The sequence below is a fragment of the Schistocerca gregaria genome, chromosome 2, assembly GCF_023897955.1.
Source record: "Schistocerca gregaria isolate iqSchGreg1 chromosome 2, iqSchGreg1.2, whole genome shotgun sequence".
Classification (NCBI taxonomy): Eukaryota; Metazoa; Arthropoda; class Insecta; order Orthoptera; family Acrididae; genus Schistocerca; species Schistocerca gregaria.
In genome coordinates, this window is record NC_064921.1 from 76,288,146 (window position 1) to 76,302,214 (window position 14,069).

At 40.3% G+C, this 14,069-nt stretch overlaps 1 protein-coding gene across 4 annotated transcripts in view; it reads left to right on the forward strand.

The window, feature by feature from the left end:
• LOC126336348 (solute carrier organic anion transporter family member 4A1) overlaps positions 1 to 14,069 on the forward strand; it is an 840,769-nt gene that overhangs the window by 805,954 nt on the left and 20,746 nt on the right. For 2 of the 4 annotated variants that reach the window (XM_049999925.1, XM_049999928.1), the window contains one exon: positions 11,382 to 11,556. In XM_049999925.1, coding sequence (XP_049855882.1) covers positions 11,382 to 11,556 — 175 coding nt within the window. The remainder of the gene's footprint in view (positions 1 to 11,381; positions 11,557 to 14,069) is intronic. The other 2 variants (XM_049999926.1, XM_049999927.1) reach the window with 2 other exon arrangements.

A 14,069-nucleotide genomic window follows, 5' to 3' on the forward strand; every position in this document is an offset into this window, starting at 1 on the left:
TGGAGGAGATACAGAGAGACAGGAACTGTCGATGACATGCCTCGCTCAGGCCGCCCAAGGGCTACTACTGAAGTGGATGACCGTTACTTGCGGATTATGACTCGGAGGAACCCTGACAACAACGGCACTATGTTGAATAATGCATTTCGCGCAGCCACAGGACGTCGTGTTACGAATCAAACTGTGCGCAATAAGCTTCACGATGCGCAACTTCACTCCCGACGTCCATGGAGAGGTCTATCTTTGCAACCACGACACCATGCAGAGCGGTACAGATGAGCCCAACAACATGCCGAATGGTCCGCTCACACTGTCCAGCGAGTGCAGCAAGGGGGAGGTTCCCTGCTGTCTTGGGGCCGACGTACACCGCTGGTGGCCATGGTAGGCGCCGTAACGTCTGTACGATACGTGAATGTCGTTCCCCTACCGATAGTGCAACCATATCGGCAGCATATTGACGAGGCATTCATCTTCATGGACGAAAATTCACGCCCCCATCGTGTATGTCTTGTGAATGACTTCCTTCAGGATAACATCGCTCGACTAGAGTGTCCAGCTTGTTCTCCAGACAAGAACCCTATCGAATATGCCTGGGATCGATTGAAAAGGGGTGTTTATGGACGACGTGACCGATCAAACACTCTGAGGGATCAACGCCGAATCGCCTTTGAGGACTGGGAGATGCTGGAACCTTGTGAACTTGTGGATAGTATGTCACGACGAATAAAGGCATGCATCAACGCAAGAGGACGTGCTACTGGGTATTAGAGGTACCGGTATGTACAGCAATCTGGACAACCACGTCTGAAGGTCTCGCTGTATGGTGGTACATCATGCAATGTGGGGTTTCATGAGCAATAAAAAGGGCGGAAATGATGTTTATGTTGACCTCTACTTCAATTTTCTGTACAGGTTTCGGAACTTTCGACACCGTGGTGATGCAAAACTTTTTTTGATGTGTGTATAAATAAGCAGTGGATCAAACAGTTCGTTCTTTTCCTAGACGTGGCGCAACGAAAGCTCAAGGAAGAGATGCTATGAGTAGCATCGGCTCTAGAAGTGAACTTTGTTGGCGCCGAAGGAGATGGCGCAGTGGGAAGATTCTGAATTGCCATTGGCGTCAGCAAAGGGGAGGGGGAGAGGCAAGTGATTTGAGAACCATGTCTGTGATGATATAAAATTTTAATAGAAACAGCAACCAGACACGAGTACAGCTTAAAACCAGATCGATTTCGGATTTCTTACAAATCCATTGTCAGATTGTTGCTTCCTTTTTTCGTTCCTGTCTATCCTAGTGCAGCAAACGTTTAACGAATACAAATCGAGGCTCCACCAAGAAAACAACGAAAGCTGTAACAACAATCTGAAGATGTAAGAAATCCGAAACCGGGCATCGTTTGATTCAACTTGTGGCTGGTTGCTCTTTCGGTCATAAACTTTATTAAACAAATTTTTTGTGTTTCCTTTAATATTTAGTACTTATGATCTGATATGCCTCAAAAGTAATTTATATATTTAAAAACCAAAATTTTAAAGTCTACGCCACCTACAACGCTCAACAAGTGTGCCCACTTAAGGGAGTGACTAAACCTGCGTACGGTTGTACCGTTCATCACGAGAAAAACGCAGGAACAGAACAAACAAACATACCACATGAAACTATTTGTTGCACAACATGTATACAGTTGAGCATGTTTTTGTACCACAAATGTTTTCCGGAATAGGATGCATGGACTATTACAAGTATTCAGTTTTATCAACTTTAGCTTCATTCGAAGTTTGACCGGGGTATTCAGTGGTTAGCTATGCGACAGCTTTAATTGTAAACTAGAAACATCAACAGCGGTGTGTAGGTTGAAAACGTCTGCGTGTCCATACCTGCATATTGCATTTGAGTACTCAACTTTTCCAGAAATCGGATTACAGTTATAAGAATCGAAGTACACGGAAAGGAAACAATAGTTGAGAAGGAAGTGACACATGGCTTGGGGAGAGCGGACGGAAAGGTGATACAGAAATAATGCTTGGGTAGTTATTCAGTATATATTTAAAAATGTTATAAAAAATTTTGTCCCAAAATATTACGAAATGGTTATATTATAGCAATTCTGCCAAGGCATTTTGAATTTGAGGCGATATGTGGCACGCACCGTAACTGGTACCAACTTGAATCTGGAAAAAAAAATCTATGTAATCTACGTAAGTGTAGCTAGTGAACTATGAAGGGGATTTTAGAAATATTGATTTTTGTGTAATTGAGTTGTGTCTGAATAAAATCGTTCTATTTTCACCAATAAAGGACAGTTGTTTGTTAGTAAATATTGTTAAAATTTGGTAATCGAAAATCCCCTATGTGGTTCGTTGTAAATTTGCAGTTTACGTTCTGAAAAATCATATTCCGGGAAAAACGCGTGAGAACTTTTGAAATGTGTTATAGACATGAACAAACGAAAAAGTACTACTTTTAGAATACTCTTTACCAATAATCTGCTACCCCATGACTGACCTGTCGAACTTATGTCGTTGCCATCGAAATCATATCCACTAGTTTATCATAGAAAGATTGAAATATTGGTCGTGGCAACTGCCTGAACGCACAAAACAATTTCGTTTAGGTCTACTCTAAGCAGGCGTGTTGCAGGGATTTCATATGCGTTCCATATGAACTTATTACATGGTATAACAGCTTATGGGCAATTTGGTCAAGCAATAATAACTGGGAAGCCTAAGCCTCCAGGACTTCGTTCCTGGAACATGATGTCTGCACTGCACGTTTTACATGTCACATGTTGAGAAATAACAGAGAAAACGACAAGAAAAATTTTAATCTTACAGCTGAATTTCTAATTCACACCAAAATCATGGTCACTGTCTTTTGATTTCTTAGCGGAGGCACTGACTTCGGAACTACTCTCGGCCTCATATCTACTCTTTGTAAGTTTTGATGACATACTGCTCCGACGCCGCATTGGGTACGATGTACCTATTCTGTCTGAGTACATTTTCGCTTCGAATCAAGATTCGAAGCGAAAGAACATCTTCCTCGTATACATTCTGACGGTTGCGACGCCAGGCTAACGCATTATTATTTTGAAATGCTTCTAATTGTACCCAGACACTAGATGGGGTGTCCAGCTGGTGCAGGTAGGCCGTTTTGGGTCGTCGGAAGCGCTAGAGGAGCAGCTCGGAATTCTATAGGACAGTTTTTTTCATGGATTAGACTTTTTGCCTCATTTTTAAGGTTCAAAACGTGTTTCAAGGCAATAAAAATGATTTGTTAAAAATTCAACGGTGCTGACCGTCTAGGTTTGCCAGTGACACTGTAATTCTGTCATAGACTGGAAAGGACTTGGAGGAGTAGCTGAACAGAATGTATAGGGCCCTGGAAAGAGGCTATAAGATGAACGTGAACAAAACGAGAACAAGGGTGATAGATTGTAGTATAGTTGAGTCAGATGTCAGTGGGGGAATTAGATAAGGAAATGAGACACTCCAACTTGTAGAAGGAGTTTTTGTATTTGGGGACCAAAGTAAACGTCGACGGCAAAGCAGAGAGGATTTCAAATGGAAACTGGCAGTACCAAGAACAGCATTTCCAACAAAGGGAAATGTGTTGAAATCGAATGGAAACTTAAGTCTTTTCTTAAGGCCTGGAGTGTAGCTGTGTACGGAAGTTAAACGTGGGTGAGAAACAGTCCAGACAAGAAGCTAATAGAAGCTTTTAAAATGTCGTGGTCCGCAAGAATGTTGAAAATTGCGTGAGTATGTTGGAGAACTAACAACGAAGTACTGATAGAAATTGGAGAAAAGAGAAATTTAAGACATATCTTTCTAACAGAAGGGGTGGATGGATAGGAAACATTTTGAGACTGTTCCGTCCTTTGGTTACGGAGGGGAGTGTGAGAGTAAAAATTGGAGACCAAGTGTCAAACAGCAAGCAGGTTCGTACAGAGATGAAGTAGTCGTACAGAGATGAAGAAGCTTGCGCGGTATGAATAGCGTGGAGAGCTGCCACAAGACAGTCTTCGGACTTAAAATCACAGAAATAACACGAATGAGCTTTAGAGCGAAATTCCGCCGTCAGTCGCTGAGTTGTGCGCGCGCATATCATCTCCCCTGGCCTGTGCGCGTAGTATTCGTTGCGGTCCCACCGGCCACTCACACCGAAGGCCATAAAACGCTCGCGCAGTCACAGCCGTCGCATACTACACCAGCAAGGCCGAGACTGGACGGCTCCCTGCTGGTAAGACGACGCATCCGCTATCAGCGCCGCGGAGCTCCCCTCCTATCTTTACGGCGGTTCGTGTCGCGACGTCGGGCGTTTATTAAATTCCTCGGGCCGGCGTCCAGCCGGCGTTCATTTCGCGCGGGGCTCAGAGGTATCTGGCGACCTGGAGCGCCGCCAAGTGGCCAAGTTGTGAACCACGCTCCGCTGAAACTGTACACTGTACGCTGCCAGTACTATTATCACCAAAAAGAATGTACAAGGTGTATGCAAAGATGGTACTTACTTCTGCTGCTTAATGACCTATCAGTCACATGTCAGCCTTCAGCAGAAGGTTTGAAAGCATCCTCGCCCAACGAATCCATCAGCACCTTGCAACTCACCTTCCCATTCTTAGCACCTAATGTGAATTTCCACCTGTTTATTACATCAATGATCAACTCCTTTATTCTCCAATATGCTGATGACACTGCCTTCCTGGCTTTCTATCCTACCCATCAACGGACCCAACGCACCCTCCAAACCCACCTCGACCAGTTCACCACTTTGTGGAACCAGTGGTTCCTTCATCTCAACCTCTCCAAATCCCAGGCAATCATCATAGGCCGCACCATCCACTCCTTCCATCTCCACAATTTCTACGTCACCATTTATGGTTGTGCCGTCCAGTTCACCCCAACCCTGAGATACCTTGGCCTCACCCTTGACTCCCACTTCACCTCCAACAGAAAGCCCATTCCCACCTCCGCCTCCTGAAACTCCTGTCTGGCGGGCATGGGGATTGCATGCTTGCACCATCCTCCACACCTACAAATTCCTCATCTGCCCTATCCTCTGTTATGCCAGTGTTGTTTGGATCTCCATCCCCCTCCCCCTTCCCATTTTTACAAGGCCCTTCAAATCCTTGGACGCTATGCGCTCCACCTTGCCTTCCGTATACACCTTCCTTCTCCCACACGACTCCTGCATCTCATCCCCTTCCCCAACCTCCTCCTTTTCCTCCAACATCTCTGGAACCTTTACACTGAGTCCCTGCACCCCCTCCTCCACTGTGTCCCTCCCACGTCCTTCCCTCCCCAGCCCTCTTGGATGTGCCCCTGCCCACCTCCCCCCCCCTCTCCACCCCTTCTTCCCTTCTCCCTCATCTCAATGCCCCTGGCAGATCCCGTGTTTGATCATTGTCATCAATGTGCTATGTCAGTGTTGTGTTGGGTGCTGTTCTCCTGTGCGTCCAGAGCAGTGATTTTAATTGTGTGCTGGACTTGTACATAGTGATCATTATGTGCTACGCCACCCATCACTACTTTTATGCTCAAGCTATACTTAGCCTTGTGTTTGTTTAATTGCCCCAGTGTGAGGTTTTTCGTGTGCAATACTATTTTTAGGTTTTTATCTCCATTTTACAGCTGCCCCCATTTTGTCTGTTCCCTTCCATTATGTTCCCCCTTTTTATATTTATGGAGGCCAAATTTTCTTCTTTGTAATTTTACATGTCTTCTATTGTATAATTAATGTCTTTTGACTGAAGAGTAGTGCAAATGCTGCTGCCAGCTCGTCCCAGATGAAAGAAAATAAAGGGAAAAAAACCACCTCCATTATTCACCTCACTCATATTGAACACCTCCCAATAACCTCTACCATCTGTCAACTCGACTCCAGCAGTCTTAATGTGCTCCCTGCCCTCCACCTGCACACCCCTTCAGGTCCTCTCCCAAAAGAATTTCAAAGAATTTCAACCATCTCCCACTGCTGGACCACGAACTCTACCCCAACATATATTCATCCTACCAACTCTGAATCCTTCTCACATCCCCCTTACAGTGCTCCGTTTTTAATAGTCAGTTTATCTTCCATCATGTTCAGTGTTTTTCAGGTGTTTAGTGTTCCTCAGGTGTTTTTCAAATGCTTTTAACTGTGCTGTCCATCTGCATTTTTATCACTGGTTTCAAATAGTGCACGAAGATAGCATTATATTACTTTCTTCCATTAACATCACCTTTAAAATAATTTTAAATTCATGGTACATATCTCTCCAAGTTTTTATTTTATTTTAGTATCTAAGTTAGAGAGACTACTACTGGCTGAAGAGTGGGTTTTTTGTACCATTGCCAAGCCCTAACCCCTTTCCACCCTCTCACAGGGGGCAAAGGGAAGACAAGGATAAATGTTTTCTTTACTTACCCACATTACCTCCCATCAACCAAATGAATGATTCTCCACCACATTTTTCTCTTTCGATATCCAAAAAGCTTTTGATTAGGTAGGGCATTCTGGCATGCTTTTCAGGCAACAAACAATGTTCTCATTATAGCGTCATCCCTCCACCACCATCCTACACACATTACAATCAACAGGTTGAGAACAGGGTTGACAAGGTGCAAGAATAATCTGAAGAAGTGGGATATGAGTGATAATAAATGTTGTGAATGTGGCATAATGCAGGACTCTGAACACTTGTTGGTCTGTAGTAACCCAAGCAAACCTCGTGACATGGAAAACTTGTTTGCAGCAAATAACCATGCCATTCTGCTTGCTGAACATTGGACTTATAAAATGCAAAATTCTCTGTAATTACTGTTACATTGTTGTTTTTATTATATTATATTTTAATGTTCTTTGGATTTGGATAAATAAGTAAATAAATCACACCTGCTCCCGCATCTTTACCCTGCTGCTGGTGTGCTGCAAGGCTCTTATCCCCCCACTTTTACATCCTAATATAAACTGTCAACACTGCCTTCCTAACTACACACCACACCCTCCAACACTGTCATGCCTCCCTCCAATGTCACCTTAAACACATGGTCAAGCAGTGCAATATATGGAAACTTAAAAAAAAATCCACCGAAGGTCAAGCCATCATCTGTGGCCACACCACAGAAAAGCCAAGTCATCATCTTTGGCTTCACCACTCCAGCCCTTCCACATATCCCTCCATTGCCATTTTTGCTGATAACCTCACAATTGAGTGCCCATAAGCATCATCCATTGCCTCTTGAATCTCCTGGTGGAGTGATGTAACACTATCCCCCATCAGAAGAAGCAGTGGCAGGTTCTAGTCATGTTAGATGGTGAAGATGCTATAGCCTGAACAAATAATATTTGCCCACTTACCAAGCTCACAAAGAGATGGCTTATGTTTGCCACTAGGATGTCGACACTTATGTAGCACACATTCACAGGGCACTTCCCTTCTTTGTGCATTTTGTCCCTCTGGCAGTGGACATCTCATTGCATGACAGTACTGTGTAGAAACTTAAAGAAATCCATAGAAAAGTCTAGCCACAATCTCTGGCCACACCAGTTGGTGTTTTTGTCATCTAGATTTCCATCTCTCCACCTGTGGCCAACACATTTGTCTCACTAACACAGCAAAGTATTTAGGACTAACCATTGACAGCAAACTAAAATTGAATGCACACCTTACAATCCAACATAAGTCCCAAAACCAAATAAAACTATCCATATTTTGAGCTAAAACCTTGTACCATTATCCTGTAAATCCTACTAACTCCTTGAAAGACATGCACTCCACCTCATCTTCCACAACTTGCATCCTATACCAACTCATCCATTTCCTATAAATCCTTCTCTTCTTGAATCAACTATGAACCAAATACATTAACTAGAGAATCCAGTACTGGCATTCCATATCCTATCCACTAATCACCAAACCAGGCACCCTACTGTGCCATTACATCCATATCTCACTTTCCATGTCCTAAATTCTCCCAGCAGAGCTTCAACCAAATCCCACTACCCAATAGTTAGATTCATTTAGGAAACACCTTTCTGTTTATCCTACTCAACAATCCTCCACCTTATACCATCCTCCTGTTCCCTTCCTCTTCCATCCTACTCCTCCATAAACATCATAGTTACTCCCTGCAGTTCCACATCTGCCGTGAACTTGATAATTTTCAAGCACCATCAGCACCACTATTATATCACAGCCGAATCAGCGTCATCCATGTTAACATTTTAACTTATGAGTAAATTAACCTAAATCTCCTCAAAATCACACAATTTTAGCTGATGTGTATATTAAAAAATATAAATTACATAATCTAAATAAAATAAAAAGAAACTTCCACATGGGAAAAATATATTAAAAACAAAGATTCCAAGACTTACCAAGCGGGAAAGCGCCGGTAGGCAGGCACAATAAATAAAACACACAAACACACACACAGAATTTCTAGCTTTCGCAACCGACGGTTGCTTCTTCAGGAAAGAGGGAAGGAGAGGGAAAGACGAAAGGATGTGGGTTTTAAGGGAGAGGGTAAGGAGTCATTCCAATTCTGGGAGCGGAAAGACTTACCTTAGGGGGAAAAAAGGACAGGTGTACACTCACACACACACACACACATAACCATCCGCACAACACACCACATTACATAATCTGTTCAGTACAATTAAAATTTTTATTAGACATGTAAAATATTTGGCTGGGGAGCAGTAATAGTTGTGGTGGGGGACAGTGTGGCAAACATAGGAGAAAGTGATGGTATGGAATACCTTTGCTGTATTGTTTTTCCTGCCATTGTATTCTTGTTATGTTCTGAAAAGCGTGTCCTCCATTGTGTGTTGCATGTATCCTTTTGGTAAATTAATGAAGTGTGTATTGCTAATATTGTTCACACTTAATTGTGGATCATCATTCCCACACTTGGAACTGAACAGTAGTGAAAGAAAGAAAAGAGAGAACATTAATAGAATGTGAACTGAGGAAAGGAATGAAAGGGAGCCCACCTGGTGAGATCTGAACAGAACACAATTTAAACTTTGTTAACACTTGATTTAAGAGTTACAGTTGATGGTTGTATAAATGAAAGAGACTTGGGATCACTGGACAATTTAAGGTAGATTATGTAAACATAGGCAGAAGTTTTCAAAACTGTAAAGCATTTCCAAGGGCATATGTGGATCCTGACCACAATGTGTTGGCTATAGAATACAGATTAAAACTGAAGAAATTATAGAAAGGTAAGGAATTAAGAAGATGGTACCTGGATGAGTTGAAAGAATCTCAAGTTGTATATAGTTTAAAAGGGAGCATTATGCTACTGTTGGCTGAGACGGAGGAAAGCAACTCAACAGGATTAGAATGAGTAGCTTTGAGTGATCAAAAAGTGAAGGCAGTAGTGGAACAATGAGGCGAAAGGTTCAGTAGCAAACTTTAGAAAAGAGGTCTGCCCACTTAGCTGAGTGATCAGTGCATCTGATTGCCATGCAGTAGGCTCAGGTTTGATTCCCAGCTGCATCGGAAATTTTCTCTGTTCGGGAACTGGGTATTGTGTTGTCCTCATCATTATTTCATCATTACAGACATGCAAGTCACCCAGTGTGGTGTCAACTGAAAAGACTAGCACCTTGGTGGTCAAACTTCCCCAGGTGGGGCCCCCTGACCATCAATGCCACATGACCATTTCATTGCTTTTTTTCTTAGAAAAGACAAAAGACAATGGATTTTTTGATAAAAAGAGAAAAGATAACTTTGCAGCAAATTAAGCAGTAAAAAGATAATACAGATGTCTAAAAATTGTGATAAACAGAAAGAGCAAAATGGCAAAGTGGGAATGGTTAGAGGTGAAGTGAAAAGTCAAAGAAGCATGCATAACTATGGGGAAAATGGATGCTGCATACAGGAAAATTAAAAACTCATTAGGAGAAAAGAGAAACAGCTGTAAGAACATCAAGTGTTTAGATGGCACAGTGAGAGGACAGGAAGATGGAAGGAATATGTAGGAGGAATATAAAAAGGATAGAAACTTGAAGAAAATATAATGAAAAGAGAGTACCTGGAATAGATGGCATTCCTCAGAATTAACAAGATCTTTATGAGGACCAACCATAACAAGACTATTCCAGCTGGTATGCAAGATATATTGAGACAGGTGAAATACTCTCCAACTTCAAGAAGAATGCAATAATCCCAATATCAAAGACAATAAGTGCTCACATGTGTGAGTACTACTCGACCATCAGTTGAATAAGACATGGTTATAAAATAACACAAATTATTTTTAGAAAAATAGAAATACTGGTAGAAGGTGACCTAGGGACACATCAGTTTGATTTATTGAGAAATGCAGGTGAAAATGAATTATTGGTGACCCTTCAGCTTCTTTATCATCTTTTTAGATTTAGGGAAAGCTTTTGACAACATTGGGTGGAACACACTATTTGAAAATGTGAAACTATCAGGGTATAAAAACAAGGAGCAAAAAGTTATCTAAAAATTGTACAAAAACTGGATACCAGTTATAGTTGTGGAAGTACATGGAAGAGAGGTGGTATCCGAGGAGGTTATTGGAAAGGGTTGTAGCCTATCCCCAATGTTATTCAGTCTGCAGAATGATAAGCAATAAAGAAAAAAAATGCATGGATGGCATACTTTGGCTATTTTCAGTCTCCTGCAACATATAGAGTAATGTTTTGGGATTACACCATTTGCTACTTAAAACAACATTTTTTTGTACTGCACTAGAGGCTATTCAAATAATAATGTATGATCCTCCACAGACATACTGCAAACCCATATTCAGTTTGCTTAAAATTCTAACATCATTATTTTATCTGTGTTTGCAACATTTAGTTGTCACCAGAAGATGGCCTAAGAAGCCAAAAGCCAGTTTGCAATCAAATAAATATAATTTGGCAGAACATTAGGAAGTGTTTCCCACTAAATATTTAAAATGCTTGAACTAATAAAAAACTTTTTTCTGTGGAAAACAGTAATCAGAATAGTAGCAAGAAGTGTTATAAGGGCTCATTGCTCTAAATGATTTATAACAAAAACTTCTGGATATGGAAGCAGTCTCATCAGTGTTTACCTCTAAACTTAAAAAAGAAATTTAAAATCAATGTCCCATGTTGTACACAAGCGGATTCTGCCAAAAGAAATTAGTGATATACTCATTGTATGAACACAGTTTAATAAAAGACATATGCTGTTTAAGAAGCACAATTTATAAAATTTTGGGAGACAAGCTTGTAACATTAGCAATTGTGTGTACCATAATTTATTTTCGTAAATAATAATATTAAACTTGTTTTTAAGAGTCTGAAAATATCTGTACAATTAATTTTTTATTGACTGTAAGCAATTAAATGGATAAACATTGCACCTAATGTTCTCAAAATAAAATGATAGGAGCTTCCCCAGCAGCAGCAGTCCTGTGACAGCATTGGGGTTGGATAGTTCTTGCAATGCCCAGTGTGGGTGCAGTGCTGCCCAGTTTGACCCAGTGTGTGGTGCAGATGGTGTCATGTACTACTCACCTTGCTACGCTGGCTGCCGCAGTGAGGTGCTCCTCTCCAATGTTAAGGTATGTGCCAACATCATGTATATGAATTATTTAGATTAGTAATTAGTAATTGTTCATGCAATGATCATTTTAGAATGATGTGGGATTTCTCAGCTGAATTCTGGCGAAAATATATGTCATATATACAGACATATAAGTGTACACATGTGTATAATGAGGCAGGAACAGTTGTTTGGCTGTAACATTGTAAAGGAACCATCTTGGCTTTTGACTGAAGTGATTTAAGAAAACCAGTATGAACATGAACCTCCATCCTCCCGGAAGTATCTTAGCAAATGCACTACCAGTACCTCATTATTTATACCTAACATACAGTTCTGATGTAAATAAAATAGAAATAAACTTCCACATGGGAAAAATATATTAAAAACTAAGATTCCAAGACTTACCAAGTGGGAAAGCACAGGTAGACAGGCACAATAAATAAAACACGCAAACACACACAGAGAATTTCTAGCTTTCGCAACCGACAGTTGCTTCTTCAGGAAAGAGGGAAGGAGAGGGAAAGACGAAAGGATGTGGGTTTTAAGGGAGAGGGTAAGGAGTCATTCCAATCCCGGGAGCAGAAAGACTTACCTTAGGGGGAAAAAAGGACAGGTGTACACTTGCACACACACACATATCTATCCGCACATACACAGACACAAGCAGAAATGTCTTGGTTTTTATGGATGAATTACTGCAACAGTTATCTGCAGCAGATGCATTAATTTTTGAAGATGATACCATTTTCTTTTATTAAAGGACTAAATGAAGCAGATCTGAAGCAGAAAACCAAAGTAACAAGAGATGAGGTGGGAAATTTTTTTTTCCCATAATTGTTTGGCAGTGAACGATAAAAAAAGTGTACGTCTGAGTTTCAGCTACTTAAGAATGAAGGAACAAGCTGACGTAGTAATGGAATTTGGAAACTGTAAGCTTCAGGAGGCCTTCAAACAAAATTCTTAGAAGTGTGAAAAAATGGGAAAGCCATTAAACAGGAAACTAAGTGTAGCACTCTGAACCCTTAAACTTTGGATAAACGGTGTATCAATTGTAAGAGGTGTTTACCGAAGTGAACAGTCTATCAAAATTTTGACTGTACAAGCCATTATATATGGAGTAAGTTTCATGAGGTCCTGGCTGTATTAAACAGAGATTTTCATAAGTATGAAAAAAAAGAGAGAGAGAGAGAGAGAGAGAGAGAGAGAGAGAGAGAGAGAGAGAGAGAGAGAGAGAGAAATTATAAGAAAATGCAAAGAGCAAGTCTGTATTCTGTGCTTTACCTCAGAGACTCAAGCATATTTCAGAATTGCTCAAGTTAAAAAATACTGAAAGAACACGCTGACAGACAACAGCTTCTATAGAATCGATAAATTTATGAAACATTAACATGAAATTAATGCTATTTCTAAGTTAACTCTCCTGTGACATGATAAAATGGTCCCAGTAATACATTAACATTAAATTAATGCAATTTCTAAATCAATTCTCCTGCCATCCCAAGAAATTCAAACACTTAAAACACTTGGTAATGGCACTTTGAAACCGAAATCATGATTGCGCAAGTGTAAATGTAACACTGTAAGTAAATGACAGTCTAATTGTGGTACTGACTTTAAAGAAATATATTATGACTGTGGACCCGCATTATCACAAAATTATTAAGCTAGATATCTCATAGCATACCTTCTGTCAATCACATTGAAAAAATAGCTTAGAAATTAAGTTAATATCTTTGATTTTGAAGAAAAGGTGTGTTAAATAAGCAGACAATTTGAGTTAGGTATGTTCCAAACTGTTGCAAATGCTATTCACGATAAGTGTATTTGCCGTTTAGACTGATATCTGTAGCTTTTTATTTTTGATAGCTGTAGAACCTCAGCAGTTTCATCAGAGTAAGAAAATTTCTATGTTTGGTGTGTTAGATAGGCAGTTACTACCAGCTCTTGAAGTTTAGGTTAACGGTTGCATAATAGAGCAGTTATTTTTTGCCTTCGTAGGCTCTCTGCAGGGAAAAGAGATACTGTCTATGCTTCTGTCTATATACACAATATAAAATTTAAGTTAAAAGTGTTAATTTCTGTCTCGTAACACAGGATATACTGTAGTCCAAGATGCAACAGGTTGCTAATCAATCCTCAGAGAATTTTATTTACAAGATTGACTTGTAAAGTGTCAGATAGTACTGAAACTACAATAAAGACGAAGAACTGCACATAACATCAGTACCAATAATGTGTTTGAGGCAGATATAAATTATGTGGAATGGGCATTGCTATAGCATAATATTAGCATAAAATTTTCAGAAGACAAAGAATAGCCAGATATTGTGTTAAGTTATTAAGAAATTATAAATAGTTTCACCCACCTTCATCAGGCACAGAGCAACATTTATTTATTTCTTTATCATATGGCAAAAACAACAAATACTGAGAAATACATACAGTTTACAATAATTCATTGAAGGATTTAGGCACAGAATTAATATGTTCAAATTCTTAAAGTGAATAATTCAATAAAATTAAAAGAAA